The sequence below is a fragment of the Mugil cephalus genome, chromosome 14, assembly GCF_022458985.1.
Source record: "Mugil cephalus isolate CIBA_MC_2020 chromosome 14, CIBA_Mcephalus_1.1, whole genome shotgun sequence".
In the NCBI taxonomy this organism is placed as follows: Eukaryota; Metazoa; Chordata; class Actinopteri; order Mugiliformes; family Mugilidae; genus Mugil; species Mugil cephalus.
Window position 1 is genome coordinate 534,056 of NC_061783.1, and position 26,496 is coordinate 560,551.

The window sequence follows — 26,496 nt, forward strand, 5'->3', positions numbered from 1 at the left end:
GAGACTCCAAAGAGAAGACTCCACCAGGCTGGCTTGGTCAGCTGCCAAGGTCTTTCTTTGACAAAGGTCTCCTATTTGATACAATTTGATACAACACCACCTACTCCTGAATGTGGACAAGACCAAGGAGCTGGTCATTGGCTTAAGAAGGAAGAGGATACCAGTGGAGCCCATCACCATGCAGGGCCTGGAGGTGGAAGTTGTGGGCCGCTTCAAGTGCCTGGGAGTCCACATCTCAGGTCTTTCAATGTGTGCAGTGAATTACTAGATTCTTTCTACCAGTCTGTTGTAGCAAGTGCCGTGTTCTTTGCTGTGGTTTGTTGGGGGAATAGTACCTCTCCAGCTGTATAATAGCTCATCTTTTCATGGCAATTAAGCTACTGTAGTATATTATCTTTTTGTTTTTCTCTTCTGTCCCTTTCCTGTGTTTGGGGTTTGTGAAGTGTGTATAAAGTTTAAAGGTCAAGGGGTCATTTACCAAATTTCAGTTTGTAAAACTAACTAGACGTAAGGAGATAAGTTTTGTTTGTGAATGGGGGTTCTTGGGGATGAGAACCATATATAAGGTGACTGTGGGAGCTGAATGAGAGAGAGGATTCAACGATTGGCCAGAAGCTCTCTCAGATTCAGCAAGAGTTTTTGACATTGTTCTTTCTTGTAACAAACCTTTTTAAATGCAAGATAAGACTTGTCAGCAGTGATCCCTTCTTTCTTCAGCACACTTCAGCACATCAATATACAACACTACTCTGACCAATTAATTTCCCTTGTGGATCATTGAAACCTGTCTAAGTCATTATGCTTTATTATTCGGAAAAAGTTATACATCTTTGTTAGCTCTTTAGTATGAGTTCATAGCACTGCAATTCAAACATTGTTAATTCACGCAAGATGGGATTACTATGTAACTCTGTGGTGTATTGCAAGAGCTAGATACATCAAAACAAGATAAGACAAGACAAGTCAGTCTTTTTATTTATTCCACAGTGGCAAAATTTGCAGTGTTACAGCAGCATACAGTTTAAAGGATAGTGCACACAACAGAACAGCTAATTAAAAATAATCAATGTTATACATAGAGGACTACTTAGTTCTATGGGCTCTCGGCGGTAGGAAAGGAGGACTTGTGATAATGCTCCTTCACACAGCGCGGGTGAAGCACTCAGCTGCTAAGGTCATTGCCCAGTGCTGTTACAGCGCCATGAAGGGTCTGGAACTCATTGTGAGCTGGGGATTCCAATGAGTTTTGACATAGTGTAGAACTGCTGCCTAGGTATTCCAGGGACATATTCCTGACCTTTTGCCTTCTTATGCATATCCCAGTCTATCGAGACTATGTTTCATTGTCTGTTACCTCCCATTAACAGATCAGATAAACAGATAAACGTCAGTTAGTATTGACATGATAATACTAAGTGACTGCTTGTATTGTTTATTAAAAGCACCTACACATTGCGGCACATAGCCTTCATCAGGGTGACCAGTAGGTGCTTTTTAATTTTTACAATATATTAGCCACTTTTAATAAAGGCTTTTTAAACTTTCGATCACAAGAGTGTCTTGGTCACCGTTTTTTTAGTTTGCTAATTGATCACCCCTACACCAAAGAGCCCCTTGGAGGTTTTTTCATTTATCCAAAAAAAAGAAGCACTCCTTTTTTCATTTTTTTTTCCCCATTATGTTTGGTTTAAATTAGAGAAATAATAATTGGATTAGACTAAAATAGACTGCTAGAAGTAAAGTAAACACATAGTTTGTCCATTCAAATACACTGATAATGACAAAAAAAAAATGCCCACATTCTGTTTATAACCAAAACAACGAAGAAATGAAGAAAAAAAAAACTTTCATCTCAGCACTTTCCACAATATTTACATTGAAAAATTACTGTTACATGTCAAATCTGTTTGCTCGTTCGAGGCAAACATAGTATGAATTAATGGCTGTTACATACATGTCATACAAGTTCACACATTACTGATACAAGAGCCTGGTAAATGTTTCTGTCTTTTGCACAATGAAAGATGAAGGATTGTCTTGCAAAAAAGAAAGGAAGCAAGAAGAAAAAGGACAACTGTGCATTTTTTTCTCAGTCACATGAATACAAACCATTTACAGTACCTGTAAGTAATTTATCTTATCTATCTTATGGATTTTAAAATAATGCAATATGTATAAAACAGAGATGAAAATAACAAATTGTTCAGATTCCTGTCCCACCAGTAAGATTTGGATATGACATCAGAGAATTTGTGTAAAGCTGTTCAGCAAGGCAGCAAAATACATGATGAATGGCAGCATATACAAACTGATCGTGGTACAGAATACATGTGAAATCATCATACTCCTCTTTTTGTCCAATGGCGAAGACCTGGTGCACCAAGGCAACTAGATTGACTAGAAGAAGTTCTCATTGCAAGAAGTATAGTTACTTTATGTCTGTAATTTGCTGGCCAGGAGTGAGGTCCAGGAGGTCCAGGAGTGCCAGAGTCTAAAGTCAGAGGAGAGTGGGAAAGCCCTGTTCTCGTGGTCAAGAGAGCATGCGATGCACTTTACAAAACCGTCTTCAACAGTCTGACTGATATATGTGCTGTGTATACTCAACACACAAAATATTCAGAAACTCAATGCAAATAATCAAAACAGCAAATATAGAAATGCGCTGCAAATACAACAGGAATAGACAGAGACACACAATGCAAGTAGCACAAAGAACAATTAAAATATTTCTAGTTGACCCCAAAAGGTGATAAAAAAAAAAAGGGCTGGAATACATATTTAAATATTATTAATGTGGTCAATTTGCTAATAATAATTGTGTATTTAGTCAGATCATTTGAATGGACAAGATAATTATAATCAAAAGGCTCATAAGTAAAATAAAACAGACAAGCTAATGTCCAAGACCACTGATGAGTAACAAATGTTAACACAACTCAAAGTTAGAAATCTACAACAAATGTCAGTTTCATCTTTTTGGGGTCCCCTGCAAACACTTCCTTTGCAGTGTGTTTTTTTCCACATCTTTTGGAATTTGTTATTGTGAGTATTTGCATTATGTTTCGACATTCACTAATTTGCTTGTGTTGTATTCGAAAGTGTTGCATTTGCTGTGCTTGTCTTGTAAAATTGATAAAGACACTTAATTTACTTCTGTTTTGTCTGTTTGCATGTAGTAAGTCGCAGTACCTTGATCTCTGTCTGCCACCATATGGTCTTGATTAAAGGGTACTACAGACTTTAGTCTGTATGTATTTAATCACTCTATCTACTGCTATGCATGTCTTACATATTTTCGCGTGAAACATTTACATTGCTCTTAGTTTAGGGTAAAACAATTCATGGGAGGCACAGACTATTTTCCCAATTAAAGTCCCAATTGGTTTTTGTTACTCTGCATAGATCGTAGTCAAATACACTCTATGAAACTATGGCAAAGATCAGATCTCCTCTGGAATATCTTGATCTGAAAATGAGACAAACAAAAATTCAGTCCTGTTCCTATAAAACTACAGGAATATAGCATTTCTTTAGTGTCCAGGTTTTAGCAGTGTGTCCACCTTTTTCAATTTCATACATCTGTCACAAGTTACAATACAGCGTTCTGTTACATTCTGTTCATGCGTCAAGGAATTGTTGAAGTGGAATATAGCCTGGACAGATGTATCATATCAAAAGTCTCTTATTGGCTATATGCTATGAAAATATACTTCTTTATTGACCCTTTGCAGACACTTCACAATTATCACGAGGGACGAGGGAGACATGGTGGAGGGCAGAAAGTGATAGCAAAAGTGATAACAAAACAAACAAAATGTTGCGACGGATGAGTATTTTAAATTTAAGCGATGGCTATCAATAATCAGAATAATGTCATGGAGTTGTCGTGTGAAGTGAGCTACTGACTGATACCTACCCTTGGTTGGGTTACTGAATACTAGCGGCAGGGGGATGTACCTCATAATCTAGAATGACTACACATTCCCGATTTCTGGGGACAGTCCCCATCATGGATGACCTGTTCCCCGGCTAAAGCTGTCCCCAAAATGTTAGCATTATCAGAATCAGAATCAGAAAAAACATTATTTATTCCCGAAGGGCAATTAGGAGGGCCTGCTGCTTGTACAGAGTGCTCAAGTGGCGAGCAGGAAGTCCAATAATCTTAGAAGACTGAAAATGACTTGACAATGTTATGCAGGTGGTTCCTTTCCTGTACAGTTATGGAGTTATACCAGCAGCATATGGAGAAAGTTAAAACACTTTCAATGAATGTGTAGTAAAATGTCAGCAAGATGTTCTTACTGACAGAGAAAGAATTCAGTTTCCTTAGTAGGTACATCCTCTGGGGGCACTTCCTCAGGATCCCTTCGGTGTTGGAAGAGAACCTCAGTTGGCAGTCCAGGATAGTTCCCAGGTATCTGTATTCCTCAACTGTCTCAAATAGAGAATCGTGGATCATTGTAGTGACAGCTGCCACCCGTTCCCTTTGGCTGCTGGAGAAGGTCACCACCATCTCCTTCGTTTTACTCACATTCAGCTTCAGGCAGGAAGACTCACACCACTCTATGAACTGCTGCAGAGCGGGTCCATGGTGGAGGGAGGGGCAGGACAGGAGGGATAAGAGAACTGTGTCCTCTGCAAATTTCACCAGGTGACAGTTGGGGTGCATGGTTCTGCACTCATTGGTGTACAGAATGAACAGCAGCGGAGAAAGCACACAGCCTTGTGGGGAGCCAGTGGAGGTGGTGAGTAGACCGGACAGGTTATTGTTAATCTGGACTCACTGGGTTCGGTTGGTCAGAAAGCCAGGATCCAGAGGATGAGCTGGCTGCTCAAGTTGAAGTTCCGCTGGAGTCTCTCTGCCAGGATGTGCACTTGCAGGGTGTTAAAGTCCAAGGAGAAGTCAGTGAACAGGACTCTGGTGAAGGTGTTGGGAAGCTCCCCGAGGATGCCATCAAAATTCAAATCGACTGCACAGTCTTGCTACAGCTATTGAATAAAACAGTGCCTGCACTATCTGTAATTTCAGGTTCATCATAGTCAGGCTCTGTCTGCAACCCAACTGAAACCATGATTGTCTTTGAAGAAGGAACTGTTGGAATTGTTGTGTGCAGCCACTATACATGTAAAACAGGCATTGGAAACGTGCTCCCACACAAAATGTCCTGAACTATAGTTCAGGACATTTGCTTGTTTTAAATTTGATGTCCACTATACTTCTGCTGTCTGTTATGGCATTTGCATAGCGCTCGATTGGAATGTGACATCACGTGCAAAGGGTCAATAAAGTGAGCTGTTAAATTACTCATTTGATATTCCGTAATGAATCAAAAATCAAAAAATCGAAAATTCTTTCATAATTATTTATGATTTTGATAGCGAAAAAATATATTTTTTTTAAAAATGCAAAATACTGATACCAATTTTTTGCACAATATTTAATTTTCCTGTTTTTTGCAACCTGGAAGTCATTGCCCATTCATTAGTACATGCTTGACCAGAACCTTTCAACATCGACATTTGAAGATCTCCTTAATGCAGTTTAATGTTACATGTTTTAGAGAAGAATTGGTATTATTTATTATGTGTCTCACACTGTCTATCAGACAACAGGCAATTGTCAGGCAATTCAAATTCAACTGAATAAAGAATAAATATAAAATCAGCCCTCGTGATATCAGCAACAGTATCATTGTACTGGTCTTGATGCTGTCAAAGCATTAAATCCATGCTGCAACTGAGGAGCTGGTCAGTCTTCTGGCTTTCTCACATTTCTCTGTATCCTCTGTAGGAGGCAAATTAAATTTCCCCAAAATAGAGATGGAGGATATTAGTTTTGATGGACAAAAATGGCTATTACCAAGAATGACAAGTTGTTCATCAGAAAAACTCATCCAAGTACTTTGTTCAGTTGTCTGATAGGGAGTTGAGGTGTAAAGTTCCCCAAGCTCTGTGTTGAGGTGTGCATTTATGAAGGGGTTGTTTTGTTTCTACAGTGAGCAAGTCTGCAAATTCCTCACTGCACACAACACCAGCAAGTGAGATGCTTGTTAAAACAACTCAGCTCTTGCTTGGAAAAAACAGTAATAGTTCAAAATGAAATTGAAATTTGAGAGTCCACTCAATACCATGCAAAGGAAACTCAAAATGAATTCACTAAATAACTTCCAGGTCACAAAAATTGGAAAAATAAAATCTCAAGATTACACTGGTCATTTTAAATGGTCTGGTAAATGGTCTTATATTTATATAATGCTTTTCTACCTACTGGTACTTAAATTTCTTTTACAGTTACAGTGATGCATCTACCCATTTATTGATACAAGCATACACAAATTAACACACCAGTGCCAAGCACTGGAAATAACACAGATTCTTCCTGCAGTACTCTTTGGCATGTCGTACAGGGAATAAAACCTCTTACATTCTGATTGGTGGACAACCCACTCTACGTAATGAGCTGCAGCCTCCCCAATTTTGTTGATTATGGATTTTCAGTGTAATATCAAAAGAATTAATGATAAACAGACCACTTTATTAGGTACACCTTCCTAGAAAAAGTAGGAGTAGTAATTAAAGGTTGGACTGCCTTTTGCCTTCAGAACTACCTTAATTCTTGGTAGCATACTTTCAACAAGGTGTTGGAAACATTCCTCAGAGATTTTGTTCCATATGGACATGATAGCATCACGCAGTTGCTGCAGATTTGTCAGCTGCACTTACCTACTGCTGGTGGCTAGGCTAATTAGCTGGTGTTTTCTAGTGTTTTATTTCCGTGGCTAGGCTAATTGTATCTAATTTCTGATATAGGCAGAAGGAAGAGATGTTTGGTTGGAGTGTAGTCCAATTCCCATCACCTCTATTACCTACTGCTGCTTGCTAGGCTAGTTAGTAGCTGACCACTGGTCTGCTGGTCGGTTCTCCAGTTGGACTGGGTTTCTAAAGTGAAAAAATGTCTAATCAAAGATTTTGCAACCCCCTGCAGAACCCCTGTTGAAGACCTATGATTTAAACAATGCTCAATTTGTACTAAGGGGCCCATAGTATGCCAAGAAAATATCCCCCACACCATTACACCACCACCACCAGCCTAAACCGTTGATACAAGGCAGGATGGATCCATGCTTTCATGTTGTCAAATTCTGACCCTGCCATCTGAATGGCACAGCTGAAATTGAGACTCGTCAGACCAGGCAATGTTTTTCTAATCTTCTGCTGTCCAATTTTGGTGAGCCTGTGCAAACTGTAGTCTCTGTTTCCTGTTCTTAGCTTACAGGAATGGCACCTGGTGTGGTCTTCTGCTGATGTAGCGCATCTTCTTCAAGGTTCAACGTGTTGTGCATTCAGAGATGGTATTCTGCTTTCCTTGGTTGTAACGAGTAGTTATTTGAGTTACTGTTGCCTTTCTTTCATCTTGAACCTGTCTGCCCATTCTCCTCTGACCTGTCATATCAACAAGGCATTTTTGTCCACACAACTGCCGCTCACTGGATATTTTCTCTTTTTCTCTGTAAGCTCTAGAGATGGTTGTTCATGAAAATCCCAGTAGATCAGCAGTTTCTGAAATACTCAGACCAGCCCATCTCGCACCAACAACCATACCATGTTCAAAGTCACTTAAATCCCCTTTCTTCCCCATTTTGATGCTCAGTTTGAACTTCACCAAGTCCTGATCACATCTACATTCTTGAATGCATTTAATTGCAGCCATGTGATTGGCTGATTAGCTATTTGTGTTAACAAGTAATTGAGCAGGTGTACCTAATAAAGTGGCAAGTGTGGAGACGTTGTGTACAAACACAGAAGTAACTTGGACATAGTAAGTCACTCCTGGCCGTGAGACAATTACCGTCTTGACAATGCAACTACACAATTACCGTCTTGACAATGCAACTACACAGAACCAGGCATAACAAAATGTGATATTTGAAAGTTGTTCTCATAGTGCACCAGAGGATAGAGGCCAAAGAGTACCTGTTTGCTAAATCTCAACGCAGCCAATTATTTTATGTTCTGTTTACTGACCTTTAGAGTTTTCAGATGCATTGCCATCATCGTCATCATCATCATCATCATCATCTGAAGTAACTTCTGTCTCTAGATCACTGCCTTCCTGAGGGCCATCTGATTGATAGTCATATGTGGCATGTGTGGTGTCAGTTCTGATCCTTCCTGACTGTAGTATTAAAGCCTGAGCCTGCAAAAAAAAGAGTGATGAAACATGGACTACATGCATTTTACTGTAATTCTGGTCAAGGAGTTAGCCTCTGCTATTATTAGCCTCTATACGATTACTGTGACATCGTTAGGGTTCTCTCAATTTAACTCTCAAGACTTTAAAATGTTGAGCCTGCAGCAGCTTTCTCTTTGTGAGACACCAGTGGTTTTAGACAGGGCATGTGAAAGGAAACCTGCTACTGAGATAAAATATGAAATTCTATGAAATGTGTCCCTAGGGGGTAAAAATGATATTTTAGACTATCAATTTTAATCCTTTCTTACTGGTTATGGATACACATTGTGATTCTTACCCGGCCCATGGAGCACCACCAGCGATTTACGTTTCAAACTGATTTTCCCCACTCATTGACACACCCGCTGAGAAACCAACTCTGGTAATTTTCCAATCTGTTTTGCGGAACATGATGTTAGAGAAGTTAAAGTTTTCTCTGGACCCCTGCCCAATCTGACCGGTGATGATATGTTTAGTCGCATGCTTTCTGGGGAAAGCCTGGCCTGATTAGACGAGATGGAGTTCACCCCACCTTGGGGGGTGCTTTTCTTATCTCTAGGAATTTGGACGATTTTATTAACCCCCCAAAACCATGACAACCCAGAGTTCAGCCCAAGTGGCAGTCTACACGCTTCTCTGCCGCTTCTCTAGTACTGTCTCACTCCGTAGATGTGCTGTCTGCACCCAGATGTTTTAAAATGAAAAATAACAATAGAGGAGTTATTCATAGGGACATTATTGTATAAGATTCCTATGAGTAACTCCTCTACACAAATTCAGTAGTACAACAGGACAATAAGAAAATTAAATGTGGCTTTTTAAATGTCAGATCTCTCTCGTGTAAATCTCTTTTAGTGACTGATTTGATAACTGATCATCAGATTGATCTATTTAGTTTGACTGAGACGTGGCTGCAGGATGATGAATATATCCGTTTAAATGAGTCCACGCCACCCAGTCATAGTAACTTTTACATTCCTCGAAGCACAGGCCAAGGAGGAGGAGTGGCAGCAATTTTCCACTCTGATTTATGTATTAATCCTAGACCCAAGCAGCTTTACTTCATTTGAAAGCCTTATTCTTAGTCTTGCTCATCCAGACTGGAAAACACAAAAACCAATTCTCTTTGTTGTGGTGTATCGCCAACATGCTCCTTACTCTGAATTTTTAGCTGAATTCTCTGAGTTTCTATGTGATTTAGTGCTTAGAACAGATAAAATCATTATAGTAGGTAACTTTTACATCCATGTTGAAGTTGGCAGTGACAGTCTTAACTCTTCATTTATGTCATTATTAGATTCAATTGACTTTTCTCAGAATGTAAATGGATCAACTCACTGTTCAATCACACCTTAGATCTTGTTCTAATTTATGGCATAGAAACTGGAGGTCTGACAATATATTCTCATAACCCTCTTTTATCTGATCATTTCCTTTAACATTTGAATTTACAATAAGAGATCACACTGAAATCGGAAAGACATTTCGTTATGGTAGACACTGCTGGAATTAATTCCATCAGTACTTACCTCAGCAACCACAATTTAACTCCAACACAAATAGATTATTTTGTTGATAACACGACAGCATCACTTAGGACAACTTTAAATCTGATTGCTCCTCTGAAAAAGGAGGTGATCAAATCAGAAGAGGGTAGCTCCATGGTATAATTCACAGTTGCGTAGTTCAAAGCAGGCAGTTTGAAAGCTGGAAAGAATTTGGCATTCCACTAATCCTGAAGAAGCTCACATAGCCTGGAAAGATAGTTTAACTTATAAGAAAAAACTCTCCGTAATAGTAGAACAGCGTATTATTCTTCATTAATAGAAGAAAACAAGAAGAACCCCAGATTTCTTTTCAGCACTGTAGCCAGGCTGACAAAGAGTCACAGCTTTGTTGAATGATCCATTCCCTCAGCCCTCAGCAGTAATGACTTCATGAGCTTCTTGACTGATAAAATTGTTGGCATTAGAGATGAAATTCATTCAGCTGTCAAAGATGGTTAATGGTCTTGCTCTTATATAGCGCTTTTCTACCTACTCAAAGGTACTTAAAGCGCTTTTACAGTCAGAGACACATCCACCCATTCACATCCACCCATTCACTCACATTCACACACTGGGAGCAACTGGGGGTTCAGTATCCTGCTCAAGGACGCTTCGGCATATGGCACACTCGGGGGATCGAACCGCTAACCCTTCGGTTCATGGACAACCCGCTCTATCTACTGAGCCATAGCCGTAAGTACAGTGCCATTAGAAACCTGTGTAGGACCTACATTTGTCAGCCAGTTTTTGTAAAGCGTCTTTAGACAATTTGTATGGTTATTGGTGCTATATAAATAAAATTGAATTTAATAAAATAATTCTTACTTCAGAGACATGTTTCCCCTGCGGCTGGGTAGAAAGTGTAACCCCACTGCAGCCTTTTATGTACTGAACTTGTTTTTCCAACTTAGCTCGGGCCCTCTCACTGTACTTGAACCGGCTCTCAGCATCCCGCAGCCTCAGCAACTCCTCCTGCAGCAGACTGTGTTGTCTTTGTAAGAGAGCCAATTCTCCAACTGTTGACCCCACAGTGACCTCTTGACTTTCAGCATCTCGGCACAAGGGGTAGAATGCTCTTGTTGGAGCACTATTTTGTGGCTGCAGTAGTAGTTCCACGACTGAGTCTTGTTTGATTACTGCTTCCTGCAGGACAAATAGACACAATGCATTTTCAAAGCTTTGGTTACACTTCATAATAACTGCATACTATGAAGCGTTAGTAAAGCAAATTCATCATTAATAAAGCATCACTCCTACATCAATAGATATTAGTAAGGAGTTTATAAATGCACTTATAAATGCTTTATTCTTACCCATCTCTATAACATGTTTAATAACTGCAATTTTCTTAATCTTAATTTTAATAATCATTTGTTCACACTTTACAAATGATCAGTTTATTTATTAATTTAATATTAAAGTGTTTACAAGTTATTTATTAAATAGTTATGTGGTTCACAAGATAATTAAGAAAGTGTAAGTAAATGATTAATAAACTATTCAAATGTACATTTCTACACCTCATTATTTACATTCCTACTAAGAGTTGCACTTCTACAGTATCCTCACTGCATAATGCTGACACCACCATGCTTTACATAGGGTTGATGTGTTTGTTGGGTTTTGGCTGGCCTTTCTTAAACAGAAGTTTTTTCTTTGCCAACCTTTCATAATGCTTTGCCTCTATGCAACAGTTATGCAGAGTTTCTCCCATCTCAGGTGCTGAAGATTTTAACTGCTTTAGAGAAGTCAAAGATATCTCGGAGATCTTCCTCTCAAGTCTTCTTCTTGCTTCTTCTGCAGTCATGAGGAAGAGAGGAAGACTCCAGTGTCTGAAGACACATTGCACTGCACTCCATTTCCATTTTAGTAATTATGAGACTATTGTCTCAGTTACTGATTTTACATTTTATGTTTTTAATTCATTGACATGAAGAATTAATTTATTGGTCATTATCCACTTACTAACTGTAATTAATTATTTTCTTGAATTTTTGTAGAATGTTAAGGCAGTGGTGTTAAATATAATGTAAGCATGTTAAAGAAGTGGGAAACCCGCTTACCTGGAGTACATGGAGACAAACACTGAGATCCACCAGCCCCTGATAGATTTCCTGTGAAACATAAATGTCACACTTTCTATTGTTGGTTGTCTCAAACACACACACAGTGTACTAGTGACCCAGTGAAAAACCTTTAACATTACTTACTGTGTGCATTGGCTTCTACGTACACACACACAGTTTTGTTATGATATAATAACACATTATTGATAATGGCACAGGCAGCATAGTGGCTCAGTGGTTAGCGCTGATGCCTCCCAGCGAGAAGGTCCAGGTTTGAGTTCAAGTCTTTCTGGGTGCAGTTTGCATGTTTTCTCCGGGTACTCCAGTTTCCTCCCACCTCCAAAGACATGCTTGTTAGGCTAACTGGTGAACCTAAATTGACCCTAGGTGTGCATGTGAATGCGAATGGTTGTTTGTCTCTGTGTTAACCATGCGATAGGCTGGCGACCTGTCCATGGTGTACCCTGCCTCTTGCCCGATGCCTGCTGGGAAAGGCTCCAGCAACACCCCACAACCCTAGTGAGGATTAAGCGGTATGGAAGATGAGATGAGATGATAATCATTGAGAAGAAAATTTCAAAGTGGCACTCCATGTCACAAAGTTTGCTAAACCCTGGTCTACAGGATTAGTACAATGAAAACAAGGGATATCATCAGCAGACAGTAAGTTCTGTAAGTTTCTGACACTGACTAACATTATGCAGAGCAATGCAAACAAAATAGGGTATCATTTGACATCAACACACTCACACTTTAGAGCAGGCATGTCAAACATACGGCCCGCGGGCCGGACCTGGCCCGTTGGGTCATGTAATCCGGCCCGGCATAAATTTCTGAGTATGTCAAAAAAAGAAGCGAGTCTCTAGCTAATTTCTATTAAAAGTTGTGATTTTTTAAAATAAATACAAACCAAATGCTCCCTCCGGCCGCTAGAGGGCAGTAAATGTGTAAAAGCGCTCACGTCAAGCATGCGGCACTGACACGAGTTAGTCACAGGAAATAAACATTCGCAACGTGATGTGTCCAAGTAAAAATAAACCGGCAATCTTGCTTCACCATTCACCACTACTAAACAAGTTATCGGTCAACACACCCTTCCCAAAATGGCACTGTCAAAAAAAAGAAGAGTGGACACGGAGTGCAGAGTTTTCCAGGAGAAATGGACCGAGAAGTATTTATTCACAGAAGTGAATGCAAAACCAGTGTGCTTGGTATGTAATCAGCAAGTTGCAGTGTTCAAAGAGTTTAATATTCGGCGCCACTCATCATAAAGACAAGTATGTCATATTAAAGACAATTAATATTGTGCAGTATATTCTCAACTTCAGTAGGCCCAGCCTAGTAGTTTGATCTGATGTAGTCTAATCCTATTGCCCATGCACTGCTATAACTTTTTTATTTATTTATTTATTTTATTTTATTTTGTATTTCTTTTTTCATTTATTTCAAAGCAGTATGACAATTAAGGCGAAAATATTTTTTTTATAGCTCCCACTTGAGTTTGTTTAGTGTGGTGAGTTGGTTCAGGTGTAAAACTGCATTCACTCAACTGTTAAAATAAACCAGTTGTTAACACATTCACGGCCAAACATGAAAAATCATTTTTTTCCCATTGGTTTTGAATAAATGTGTTGTGCTTAGAAAAGATCCCTTGTTATCCGTGATTATAATATGTAGGGTAGGCTACAAATGTAGGCTGAATGATAGAGCATAGTACTGAAAAACAAAGCTAAATATTTGGAGTTGACATTCTTTTGCTGATCCGGCCCACCTGAGAACAGAAAGTCTGGATCCGGCCCCAGAGCCAAACTGAGTTTGACATGCCTGCTTTAGAGTTCAAGGAGATTCTGATAATTTTCAAACTATGAGAAAGCATTCAACCCCAGACCCGTCAGACATACCCCTCCAAAACCCCTTTGCCGCCATCTGCACCTTGGTCCCCAGCTCACCTTGTAAGAGGAATGATTGGCTCCATTGACCAGCAGATCTTGCTCACCTGAAAAAAGACAAACTAGTCCATACAAAAGCTCTTTTGTAAAATGTCTACTAAACTCTTTGTTTGTTTAGTTTAAATGTTCAGTAAATACTATGAGCATTGTGTTGCAGTGCTCAATATTAGAAAAGACCTTTATGGTGTCAACACCATGTGCACCTGTAGCTGCTTCTGCTTCCGTGATCATCTCTTGTGTTCTCTTGTTCACATAGACAATTTAGGATCGAATGTGTACCTATGTTTCAACACATCTAATAGGATTTAATGTAAGAAACATATGAGTTTTCACGGACTCACTAGATTTTACCAGCTCCAAGCTGCTGTGGGGGTGCAACTTTGGGATATCCATGCTTGTACCCAGGAGAAGCTCAGTCAACCTCTCCCCTGTGGAAACACAGGAATATATTCTGATCAATCAATTCCTTATTCAGTTTCAGTTCATTGTTATTTATATATAAATATGTCAATAACAAATCATCTAAAGACTCTTCACAACACCCGACCTGAAACCTGGTCTGTTCAGACCTTACGTTAAGAGCCAATGTGGCCTATTCCATTGGCTTTAAGTATGTGTGCTCAGACTTGGCATTAACATGCGTCTCCAAATATGTCTCCAGATCTCAGTTTCGCACTTGGCACATAAAAAATTCCCAGCAACATTCGTGGCACAGTAGTAAATTGTAACATCAATTGTCTCTAATGGATCTCTACTGCTGCTCCATAACCAAGAAAAGCATGTGTGTGCGTCATGCCTTTGGCACACACTAATATTACGTTCACCCGTCTTCAGTTTTGATTATAGCATGCATTCACTGTGGGCTTCTGTCATAACACATCCAGTGTTGCTGTTGTTGTTAATTTTTCACCAAGATCTTAGACTCAGACTTTAATGATACACAAGGGAAACTAATTGGTCATAGTAGCTTAATTCACACAAAAAGATGAGCTGGATAGAATAAGGAGTAAAGGAAGTTCTGTAGTATTCACTATGGCAGCAGAGCTGAATCAGTCTGCTGGAGAATGAGCTCCTCTGACCCTCAAAGTTTTTGTATAGTGGATGGGATGGATTGTCCATAACGGAGAGCAGGTTATCCAATGTCGTACCCTATCCCTCACTGAGACAGATGGTAAATGGTCTTATATAGGTACTCAAAGCGCTTTTACAGAGACACATCAGAGACACATCCACATCCACCCATTCGGTCACACACATTCACACACCAGCTCAAGGACACTTCAGCATATGGGACACTCAGGGGATCGAACTACTAACCCTTCGGTTCATGGACAACCCACTCTACCTACTGAGCCATAGCTGCCCTTAACATTCCCAGGTATTCCTGGATTCCCAGGTACTTGTAGTGGTCCACAACTTCCATCTCCAGGCCCTGGATGGTGATGGGCTCCACTGATGTCCTCTTCCACCTGTAGTCAATGACCAGCTCCTTGGCCTTATTCACGTTAAGGAGTAGGTGGTTTGCCGGAGATCTCTCCACAAAGTCCATGATCAGTGTCCTATACTCCATCAACTGTCCATCTCTGATACACCCTGCCACTGCAGAGTCATCAGAGAACTTCTGCAGGTGACAGGACCCAGAGCTGTATTGGAAAAGTAGGTGTAAAGAATGAACAGAAATGGAGATAGGACAGTCCCCTGTGAGCCCCCACATTACTGATAACGGTATCTGACAGGGAGTCCCCCAGCTGCACAAACTGAGGCCTGACAGACAGGTAATCAACAACCCAGGAGACAGTGGAGGAGCTGACACCCACCCAGAGCAATTTTTCACTCATCAGAAAGGGCTGAATGGTGTTAAGAGCACTGAAGAAATCCTCACAGTGCCCTTCCCACCATCCAAGTGAGAGTGAACTCACTGCCACAGGTAGATAACAGCATCATCCACACCAACATGAGGCTGATACACAAACTGAAGAGGGTCCAAGACAGGGGCCACCAGGGGTCTCAGCTGAGTCAGGACCAGTCTCTCCAGGTCCTTCATGATATGTGATGTCAGTGCAACTGGTCTGAAATCATTGAGGCCAGATGGGATGGGCTTCTTCGGCATCAGTACTCTGCAGGATGTTTTCTATAGCATCAGTATCCTTTTCAACTCCACACTCAGGTTAAACAAGAAGTGCAGGATGCCAGTCAGCTGGAAAGCACAGGTCTTCAGGACCTGGGGGTTTACATGGTATTGATGATAGACCACTGCACAATGCCTTGTCCGGCATCTCTATGTGGTTGTTTAAGAAATGAGAGGCTACCTCTGCATCAGTTGGAGTTAAATAACTTGTTGTCAACTGAAAGATAATCGTGGTAATTATCCAACAGGAGCCTCCTACCTATTTGCATAGTTAAATCCAGGTGGCGACTTGTTATTGCTCTCCTCCCTGACGTTACTTAGACATGCAGCCACTCAGATTAGAGAACATTAGATTAAGAGAAAATGAGCTTTCTCCAGGAAGGTCTGGGGTGGAGGAGTCAGCTTCTGATTTTTCTGCACAATGGTAAATGGTAAATGGTCTCGCTTTTATGTAGCGCTTTTCTACCGACCATTGGCTTTAAGTATGTGTGTTCAGACTTGGCATTAACATGCGTCTCCAAATATGTCTCCAGATCTCAGTTTCGCACTTGGCACATATAAAATCCCCAGCATCATTCGTGGCGTAGTAGCAAATTGTAACATCAGTTGCCATAACCAAGAAAAGCATGTGTGTGCATCATGACTTTGGCACACAATAATTTTCTGTTCGCTCGTCTTTGATTATAGCATGCATTCACACACATCCAGTGTTGCTGTTGTTATTCATTTTTCACCAAGACTCACTCAAAGGCATTCAAAGCGCTTTTACAGTCAGCGACACATCCACTCATTCACTCACACAAGCACACATTCACATACCAGTGCCAGTTGCACTGGGAGCAACTGGGGGTTCAGTGTCTTGCTCAAGGACATTTCGGCATATGGTACACTCCGGGGATCGAACCGCTAAGCTTTTGGTTCGTGGACAACCCCTGGTGTCATCTTTGGGTATGTTAGAGTAGCTTCTGGTTGTCCCTTCTGCTGATTGTGCCTAGTGTGCCATGGCCATAGGTCCAATTTTCTGCTGACATCAAACTTTGGCTGAGTTACCTTCAGCTGTGGCATCCAAAAGGAGTTTTTCTGCACGGGAAGCCTGAGGTGTGTCTGCCCTGAACAAGTAACGACTGATGGGCGGCTGTGGTCCCTTCTGACCACTTGCCACCTCTGCCATCTCACAGAATAAAGTCACCCTCTCCTGCAGGAGCTCCAGGATTTCATGGTCTTTCTGCTGGAGATCAGCTGTAGATGGAAAGTCATGCAACACAAATATAATTCTATACAGGAGAGAAATCCAGTATTTCAGTAACGCTTCATAAAAACTGCACACTATGAAGCATTAGTTTCTTTCTTCATTTTACATTAAGTTTTCAGTTGAAATAAATTGTTAAATAGTTTTGTATCACTCAATGTTGTGTTTGTCTTGTTTTCCTGTTGAGAAGACAAGTGAGGCTTTAAATGATCTCCTTTATGAATGCTATACAAGGCATGGATAGTCTTAAGATGAGCGCACAAAAATAGTTCAGTGACGATCAAATAAACATTTTATAACTGCCAGAATAAATCATTAATTAGAAAATACAATTTTATAAATTATTTATTATATCTGATAAAGCACTATCTAAAACTGATGCATTATTTATTATTATTATGATCTATTTCATAAATGATAAACTGATCATTATCAAGGTAAAGAAATATAGTTCTTAAACACTTACTATAGAGATGCTTATAAATGAAGCATGAAGCATTCATGACTGCATTTATTAACTGCTTACTAATGTCTATTAATGTAGGAGTAATGCTTTAGAAGTATTTACTATTGCTTTACTAATACTTCATAGTATGCAGTTATTTTAAAGTGGTACCAGGAATTTTTCAGTTGACAATAGATTTAAATAAATCTACCTATTGGCATTAGATGTTCTCAAACTACTCCAGGGAAAATGCTGTTGCCAATATATAATGACTGGGTCACTGGTGTAAAGTGTCATTATTGTCCTGTAATTGTGTGATTAATGCATATCTCCTGACCTTTGAGTCTCCTCAGATGGGCCTTGTGCTCACTCTCTATGAGGGGGAACTCCTCTCTTGATGGGCACCTGAACACAAAAGCATGGATCACAAATTATTGTACATTTATTTTTCACTCTGACCCACCAGGAGGGGTCACTTGGTCCGACAGTCCATAATGGACAGGACTGTTGTTTTTTCCTTTGCAGATTTCTTAGACCATAAAACAAAACCATAAAACAAGCTTTTATGCACATTCCCGTGCCAATGAACAAGGATTTAAAGTTTTCTCTCATTTCTCCCAGATAAGAACAACCAGACTCCTTGGCGCTTGGACCACCTGTGGCAGATAAAGTTTGTAAATAATTCAGAACTGCAAGATCTTTCTCTCTGACTAAAACTACAAACTAGTAAATGTACACTTGTAACCAAAATTACAATGTTTAATCTATACTCAGCTCGTGATTTGTGTCAATTTACAGTTTTGTTCATTTTTCTAGCTCGAAATTTGATAAAGTTAGCCCTTGAGTAGTTTAATCATAAGTCTCTACCATGGAGCCATACTGCATGGGAGTTAGCACAGTAGCACAGTTAGCATGTTTGTGCATCCCACTACTCTTCCCACTACTCCTCGGGAGAAACCCTGCAAAGCCCCGTAGCCCTAATGAATGTTTATGATAACGTGTTTTCATGCCAACATGATGTTTCATTGAAAGTGTTTGATTTCATGTCGCTCTCATCCTACTTCTGAGTTTATCATTGTGAGAAGTACAACCATTACTTAATACTCTCTTATGAAAGCACTGATATGTAAATCATCGTAAGGCGCAAAAAAGCAGTTTCGTAACAACATGACACACCCTGGTGAGTTGCTAACCAGAGGTTGGTCAGCTTTAGGAGTTTCCGTAAGAACACTATCACCTTTATATTTTAGCAGAGATGATGAGTGTTGATGATAATTAGAAAGATTTTAACCAAATCTGAAAATTTAATTTAAGAAATTAAGCTCATTTTCGTCCATACTTCTCACCTTTGTTAAACCCATTTACTTCGGTATTCTCATAATTTTCCATTACTCTGTGTGTACAGATGTGTTAATTCAGGCTACAATTAACCGAAGTTTGGTTTCATTCAATCATTCTTTTTGTAAAATCTTTGATTGGCAAAACAAAAATATCTTCACACTGTAAAAGGGTTCTATGAGGACACAGTGGCACAAGTCTCAGTAGTGGCTCCGCAGGGCGGGATGGAGTTAGGAAAATTCAAAGGGTCCCTGAGGGGTGGTTGGTCAATATTATTTACCTTAAGATTAGCAGATATTTAACCATTACTGTCAAAATCAAGTGAAAACAAGGAGATAACTCATTTTACAATATATATTTCAAAATGATATTTTTTATGATGATGGTTTAATAATATCTCTCTTTTTTGGGGCGGTGTTTAGCTCAGTGAGCAGAGTACCCGCCCATGTGTTGAGGCTACAGTCCTCACTGCAGGTGCCCCCGGTTTGAGCCCTGAGTCAAGTGGCCTCTCCTGCATGTCGCTTCCCCCCTCTCTGCCTCCTCATTTCCTGTCTGTCTGTACTGTACTTTCGATTAAAGGATCAAAAGCCCAAAAAGTTTCTCTCTCTGAGCCTCAGGACTGATAACTAAGCTTCAGTTTTGTCCTGGTTGAGCTGCATCCATTTCTTAATATCTAAAATACAGTCCTGGGTCATCAGGACACATGGTGATGTATAGCTATGTATCATCAGCATAGCTGTGAAAACTTATTCCCTGTCTCCTGATGACTTCGCCAAGTAGCAGCATATACAAATCAAAAAGTACTGAACCTAAGATTGAGTCAGTTTGTATTTCTCAGAAGAGGAGGGTTCATCTATAGACACGTAAAATTGTCTGTCAGTGAGGTAGGATTTAAACCAGTTAAAAATAGTACATGAGAGGCCAATCATGTTGTGCAGTCTGCTTAAAAGAATATTGTGGTCTCTTGTGTCAAATGCTGCACTCAGATCCAGTAGAACCAGAACAAAGAGTTTCCCCTTGTTCATGTTCATTCAAAAATCATTTAAAAAAATCAGTACTGTGAGTTGTCTGAAAACAAAATTGAAACGTTTCGTACAAACTGTGAGTTTTCATGAAATCATTCAACTAGTTAAAAACCACTTTCTCTAAAATTTTACTTAAAAATGGCAGATTGGATACTGGTCTGTAATTGTTCAGCATTGCAGTGTCAAAATTATTCGTCTTCAGAAGAGGCCTGACCAAGGCTGTCTTAAAAGCACTTAGGAAAACTCATGTCTGAAGAGAATAATTATTTAATTATAATTAAATAAAAAAATATTTAAAACATCCTCAGCTAAAAAGTCACAAATGAATTTAAGAAATGGTGTAGGAATCGGATCTAAAAGGTAGGTTGCTGGTTTTAATTGAGAAATAACTTTCTCCAGCACCGTAGCATCAACCCAGACAAAAACTATCCAGTGTTTCCTCACATAAAAACAGTCCATTTCTAGATTCTTGTCAAGCTATACATCGTAATTATGAGTAATTTTTCTTTATGACCTTATAATTGTTTATGTGTTCTTGCATGTGTTCAATTTCTGTCATCTGTGTGCATGCCAGTTTCGTGGCAAAAAAGGGGACACCGGTCTTGTACCAGCCCCCCCCGACGATGATGATTTGGCAGACCTGGACCCCCAGCCCAACTTAGTGTACACCGTGAGGTACTCTGGCCCTGAGGTAATTGGGCATATCATGTATCAAATCTATTTGTACACCACACAGAAGGACAGAAATGGTCATCCTCATTTATATTGGAATACATGAGGTTCTGTCTGTTAAAGACTATGGGGCCATGGAGACCAGGGTCCAAGTTGTTACCTGATGTCACAAACTGAGAGGTTCAGGCAACATTATCAGATCAAATGTGAAATGTAGGGTCCATCTCTACATGAACGCTGAGCGTAACAGCATCATTCAGTATCACAGGCGGTGGGTAATATCTGTATTTGTGCAGACACAATGTTTCTATAATGTGTATGTTTACAAGTGTCCGTATCAGCACTTTTATTCTAATGCTGAAAAAAAGTTTGAACATCAGATGTTTTAATATTGTAAGATACAGGTTACTTTCACCTTCTATGTGTTTCTTGTATTTCTCATGCATAACTTCTTGGACTTAGTTTTACCACATAAGGGCAATGAAGTAACCATATATGATCACTTACATGGGGCCCAAAATTCCTGGCGTCATCCCTGAGTCTCAGTATTAGGGTGCCGTGTGATAGTTCTCATGGATTATTTGTTAACTTCATCTGTGAATAGTTTGTGCGTGAAGCCTAAATGTTTGTGTGTTCACTTGTAAACTGGTAAATGACTTGCATTTATACAGTGCTTTTCTACCTACCTCAAACCACTTCATAATCACTCATTTATCCTCCTTGTGGAGGAGCATTTGTTTGTGATGCCACTCGTGAAATAAAATGCTTAAGAATCGTTGTGTTTCCAAATGAAATCATGTGTATGTGTGAAATGAGGTCGCGATTTTTTAACAATTTATCGTGTAGCCCTACTTCAGGGTATTGCTCTCTGGGCAAAAGCAGTGGATCACTTTGAGGCAAGCATGAATGCAGCCACTGCTAGGCCAAGTGATGACATGACCAAAGGGACAAATTATTTTTTGGTATACAAGGAGAAATAAGCTTGGAGGCAACTTGGGTCATCAGTGTATGACTTATTATACTGTCCTCTCTTCAGGAGAACCCAGAAAAGCTAAGGCCTTCTCTGATCTTGCTTTCTGAAGAAGTTTTTCGTCTACTCTACAAAGTACATCAGGAATATGACCCCTCTAAAGAAATGCTGACAATTCAAGGATGCAGCCTTTACATAAACTAATACATAAATAACAGCATGTTGTAGGATGCTAGATGGTAGGGCGTACATGGAACACCATAACCAAGTTGCTGTCAGCAATTGTATACCGTTATTCCACATATATTTGGACACTGAGACACATTTTGTTATATTAGCTGTTTACCAAAACAAGTTTAAGATGCGGTTACATAATCAATATAATCAGTAAAGCTCTTTAATATGCAGCTGCTTCTTTTTCAAGGGACCAAAAGTAAGTAGGGACCATTGACTCAATACCTATTACATAGGCTGCATGGGCTATTCCCTTGTTAATATCTCATCATTTAAGCAGATAAAAAGTCTGATTCCAGGGTTGGCATTTGCATCTGGAAGCTGTTGCTGTGAACCCACAACATCCCGACAACAACATTCATTAAGGGAGATTTCAATGAAAGTATAACAGACTATCCTTAGGCTGAAAAAAAGGAAATCCATGGTGAAGAAAAACCCCTTCACAATATCCAACCAAGAGAAGAACACTCTTCAGGAAGTAGGTGTATTAGACTAAGACTTAGACACACTATTAAAAACCACAAGTAAAAAGAAAGATAAGATTAGATTAAAATAAAATATAAGTAATATCAAGGAAAAATAAAACAGAAAATGGTGTGCATTTACAACATATGTGCAGATCCTGTTGTTTTGACTATTGCATGGCAACAATGGTATGGATCTTGTCGCATGTTGCTGCCTTATCCGTTGAGGGAGGGACACAAACTTCAATTCCCAAAAACCTGTCATCATCCATCTGCAGAGTCAAACACTGCTCACAGCACACTCCCTCCGGTCCCAACAAGCAGACACAGCTTGCCCATCTTGCCTGCTAAAGACCTCATGTTCCCCATGAGCACAGAAAGTACCACTGGTCTGAACCTCCTATTCTTCGGTCTTTCACTTTCCTTCCAGCACATCATCCCCAGCACTTCTTCTGAAGTGCAATGGAAAACTCAGGTCTCTAAAGGATGACCACTCCACAAACAACAAATGTCCAGACAAAAAAAATGAATAAAAGCACTGCAAACAGACAAAACGGTGGTGACATGCTAACATTCTTTGAGGCAGTTGAGGCAAAAAAACAAACAAAACAAAACCAAAAAAACAATACAATATAGAAAAGTTTATACTACAATAAACAAAAGACTTTGTAAGAGTAAATACAGAGGGTTCACCACAAGATGCAAACCATTAATCAGCCTCAAAAGTAGAAAGGCCAGATTAGACTTTGTCATTTCTGGAATAGCACTTTTAGACAGATGAAACTATATATATATATATTGCATGTGACTCACCTACTGATGGTGTGCTGGATGTGTTGTATCCAGATGTTCTTGTCTTCTTTGCTGGCAGCATGTAACTCATACATCTCAGGAGGGGAACAGTTGTTGATGAGGAACATGCCTCGTTCTTTATTGGCTATATCCCTCACTATTAGGTTCTGAAGGGACAGTACTGGGGGTTTGTCCTGATACACACAGCGTAGTGTTGTTTGGAGAATGTAACAGAAAAAAAGAATGTGAGAAAGCAACCAAATAAAATAACTATCTTATTATTATTTTTTTTTTTCATTTTCAATGTGCTGTTGTGTTTGTGTGGCTGTATTTTCTTACCAGACATGGAAAAATATATTTCTGATCTTTCTCCTGCAGAAACACCAGGATGTCTGTCATCAATAAGACCTGTATATCTACAAAGACACACATTAGGAAATAAGATACTGTCATGGTATTTTGTAAGTTCTTCATTGGTTTCCTGCTGTGTTACCCCCTGTGTTTTCCCTTCCCTTATAGTTTTCTCCTTGTGTGCTCCGCCCTGATTGGTTTCATCTGTGACTCGTCATCCCTCTGCCCATGTGTGTAAATATAGCCTTGCCTTTCCCTTTGTTCTCTGTTATGTGGTTTTGCCATTTTTTTCCGTCATCCTACCTTTTTGTCTTCTTGCCCTTTTGTCCTCTTGCCATGTTCATTACTCCTTGTGTTTTTTTTCTTTGTGTTTTTGATTATCTGCCATCTGCAGTGCTTTCTGTTTTTCCTTGTTTTCATTAAAGGTTATTTTGAACCTCATCTCCTGAGTCCTGCACTTGGGTCCTATATCACCCACAAACACTGACAGATACATTATACACACGTACTCATTTGCATGCAATTTTTGTTACCCTGTGAAAGTTTTGCTGCAAAGTAGGGTAAACTAATCAACATAGAATGATGAAGTGAGTGTTCCAGGCATCATCTGTAGTCAGGAAAGTATCCTTCCACTTAAGCATGATTGCTTACCAAGCGAGTAGAGAGTCTAAGGAATAGGAAGAACTTTTTCTTAAATTGATTAAACAAAGCACAGTATCAACAATGCTTAGTTGTTGATACTGTACTGAACCATTGGAAAAAACTAAATCTTCAAGAAGCTTAATATTTCACCTAAGTGCACAAATGATTCCATCGTATTACAAAGCAACAAATCTTTCAACCCAGTGATTCCCTTCATACACCATTACTGAAAAAAACAGTTTGTCAAATGATTTGAAGTAGGACTTAGGACAGACAAGCTTTCCAAATTTTCCAAATTGGGCTGACATCTTCATGGAACGTCTGACCACCATATTTTTGAGTTGTGACAATCCAATGTTCTGCTGGGAAACCAGTGGCACTCCTTGATTGCAGCAACCATCCCCAGCAGGATGCAGTCTGACACAGGCACGCACACACACAAGTTTAGGAACCACTCAAAATACATGAAGACAAAAAAAAAAAAAAAACAACAACACAAGGTGTTGACCTGACCTTCAAATTCCCTGGTTTCTAAATTGATCAAGTATCTGTGGGATGCACGGGAAACGAGAGTTTCTACACAGTATCATAAAGGTGTTCTGTGGGAAAAGGAGCGATTAAAATGTTTTTTAAAAATTCTGGCAGGTCATCAGGGCATGGACAATCATGTGGCTGCATAAGGGGTATAGCTATTTTTGGCTGGGATATGGGCTCTTTCAATTTTTCATTTAACTTTACTTGAAGTTTCAGAAGCTCAAGGTAATTTTAAAAGTTGAGAGTTTCTTAAAGATATGTCTGATAATCCAAGGTGTAAAGATGGGCTCTCTACAAGCCCCATTATTTCTATGTGATCTGAAATAACTTGACTATTTGACACATCACTCTGGAAGATATGTTATTTTGCATTAGAGAGTTAAACAAATGAGAGTTAAACAACAAGCAATTGATCAGTAAAGTAGGTCGAACTGATTTGTAAATTCTCAAATTTTCTCATAAAACATTCAGATTGAGCATACTGTTTGTCAGTCTCTCTCTGATCTAATGAGTAAGATCATCTGTTTTGTTCAAGTAGAGTATGCAACAATTTGACAACAATGGTAGGTTTTAAAGGTTTTAAACAAATTTGAAGTGACAAACAAGGATACTTGCTACATAAAGGGGACAAAATTGTCATCTGAAAGCATGGTAAAATTGAACTGTCATACCATGTTCCTCTGAAGGAGGTGTGAGACGGCCATAATACACTGCCTGGTCAAAAAAAAAAAAAAGTTGCCACCAAAAGAAAAAGGTAACACACTCTAGTATTTCATTGGATCACCTTTAGCTTTGATTACAGCAGCATTCACTGTGGCATTGTTTCAGTAAACTTTTGCAATGTCACAAGATTTATTTCCATCGAGTGTTGCTTTAATTTTTCCCCACGATCTTGTATTGATGTGGGAGAGTCTGACCACTGTTCAAAGCCTCCTCCAGTACACCCCAAACATTCTCAATAGGATTAAGGTCTACATTCTGTGGTGGCCAATCCATGTCTCATGATCCCTGAACTACTCTTTCACGATTTGAGCCTGATTAATCCTGGCATTGTCATCTTGGAATATACCCATTCAATCAGTGAAGAAAGAATCCATTGATGGAATAACCTGGTCAGTCAGTAAATTCAGGCAGTCAGCTGAGGGGCATAATATTGCTGAACCTGGATCTAAGCAACTGCATCAACCCCAGATCATAGCACTGCCCCCACAGGCTTGTACAGTAGACACTAAGCATGATGGGGGTATCACTTCATCTGCCTCTCTTCTTTCCCTGATGCCCCATCTCTCTGGAACAGGGTTAGTCTGGACTCATCAGAACACACTTCTTTCATTGCTCCAGAGGCCAGTCTTTATGCTCCCTAGCAAACTGAAGCTCTTTCCAGTTAGCTTCACTGGTTAGTGGTTTTCTTAAGGCTACACAGCTGTTCATTCCCAATCCCTTGAATTCCCTTCGCATTGTAGCAAATGCTCTTACTTTCACTGTTAAATATAGCTCTGAGTTCTACTGTTGTTTTTTTTCAATTTGATTTCACCAAACGTTTAAGTGATCGCTGGTCACGATCAATCAGGAATTTTTTTTCCAGTTTTTAGTAGTATGTTGGACAATTCTTAACTTAATTTTAGAAGTCTCTGCTTGAATTCCCTTAGATATTTTCTCTGCTTGATGCACACCAATGATTTCACCCTTCTCAAATAGACTAACATCTTTTCCACAACTACGAGATGCGAGAAGCTACTCATTGCATCAGTTGGGGTTAAATAACTTGTTGCCCATGCAGTAATTATCCAATAGGAGGCTCGTACCTATGTGCTTTTTTTTTGATCTGGCTGTGTAGAAATAACATTGCTTCAATAG

General features: G+C 39.6%; 1 protein-coding gene across 1 annotated transcript in view; it reads right to left on the reverse strand.

Annotated features, from left to right (window-relative positions):
• Positions 1-949: 949 nt before the first annotated feature.
• LOC125019835 (rho guanine nucleotide exchange factor 2-like) overlaps positions 950-26,496 on the reverse strand; it is a 78,021-nt gene continuing 52,474 nt past the window's right edge. Inside the window, exons 13-22 of the mRNA XM_047604818.1 lie at positions 23,452-23,528; positions 23,134-23,306; positions 17,955-18,022; positions 16,974-17,162; positions 14,137-14,223; positions 13,796-13,842; positions 11,844-11,894; positions 10,606-10,923; positions 8,026-8,197; positions 950-3,466 (exon numbers count right to left, since the gene is read on the reverse strand). Of these exons, the coding sequence (XP_047460774.1) occupies positions 3,441-3,466; positions 8,026-8,197; positions 10,606-10,923; positions 11,844-11,894; positions 13,796-13,842; positions 14,137-14,223; positions 16,974-17,162; positions 17,955-18,022; positions 23,134-23,306; positions 23,452-23,528 (1,208 nt within the window). The 3' untranslated portion in view covers positions 950-3,440. The remainder of the gene's footprint in view (positions 3,467-8,025; positions 8,198-10,605; positions 10,924-11,843; positions 11,895-13,795; positions 13,843-14,136; positions 14,224-16,973; positions 17,163-17,954; positions 18,023-23,133; positions 23,307-23,451; positions 23,529-26,496) is intronic.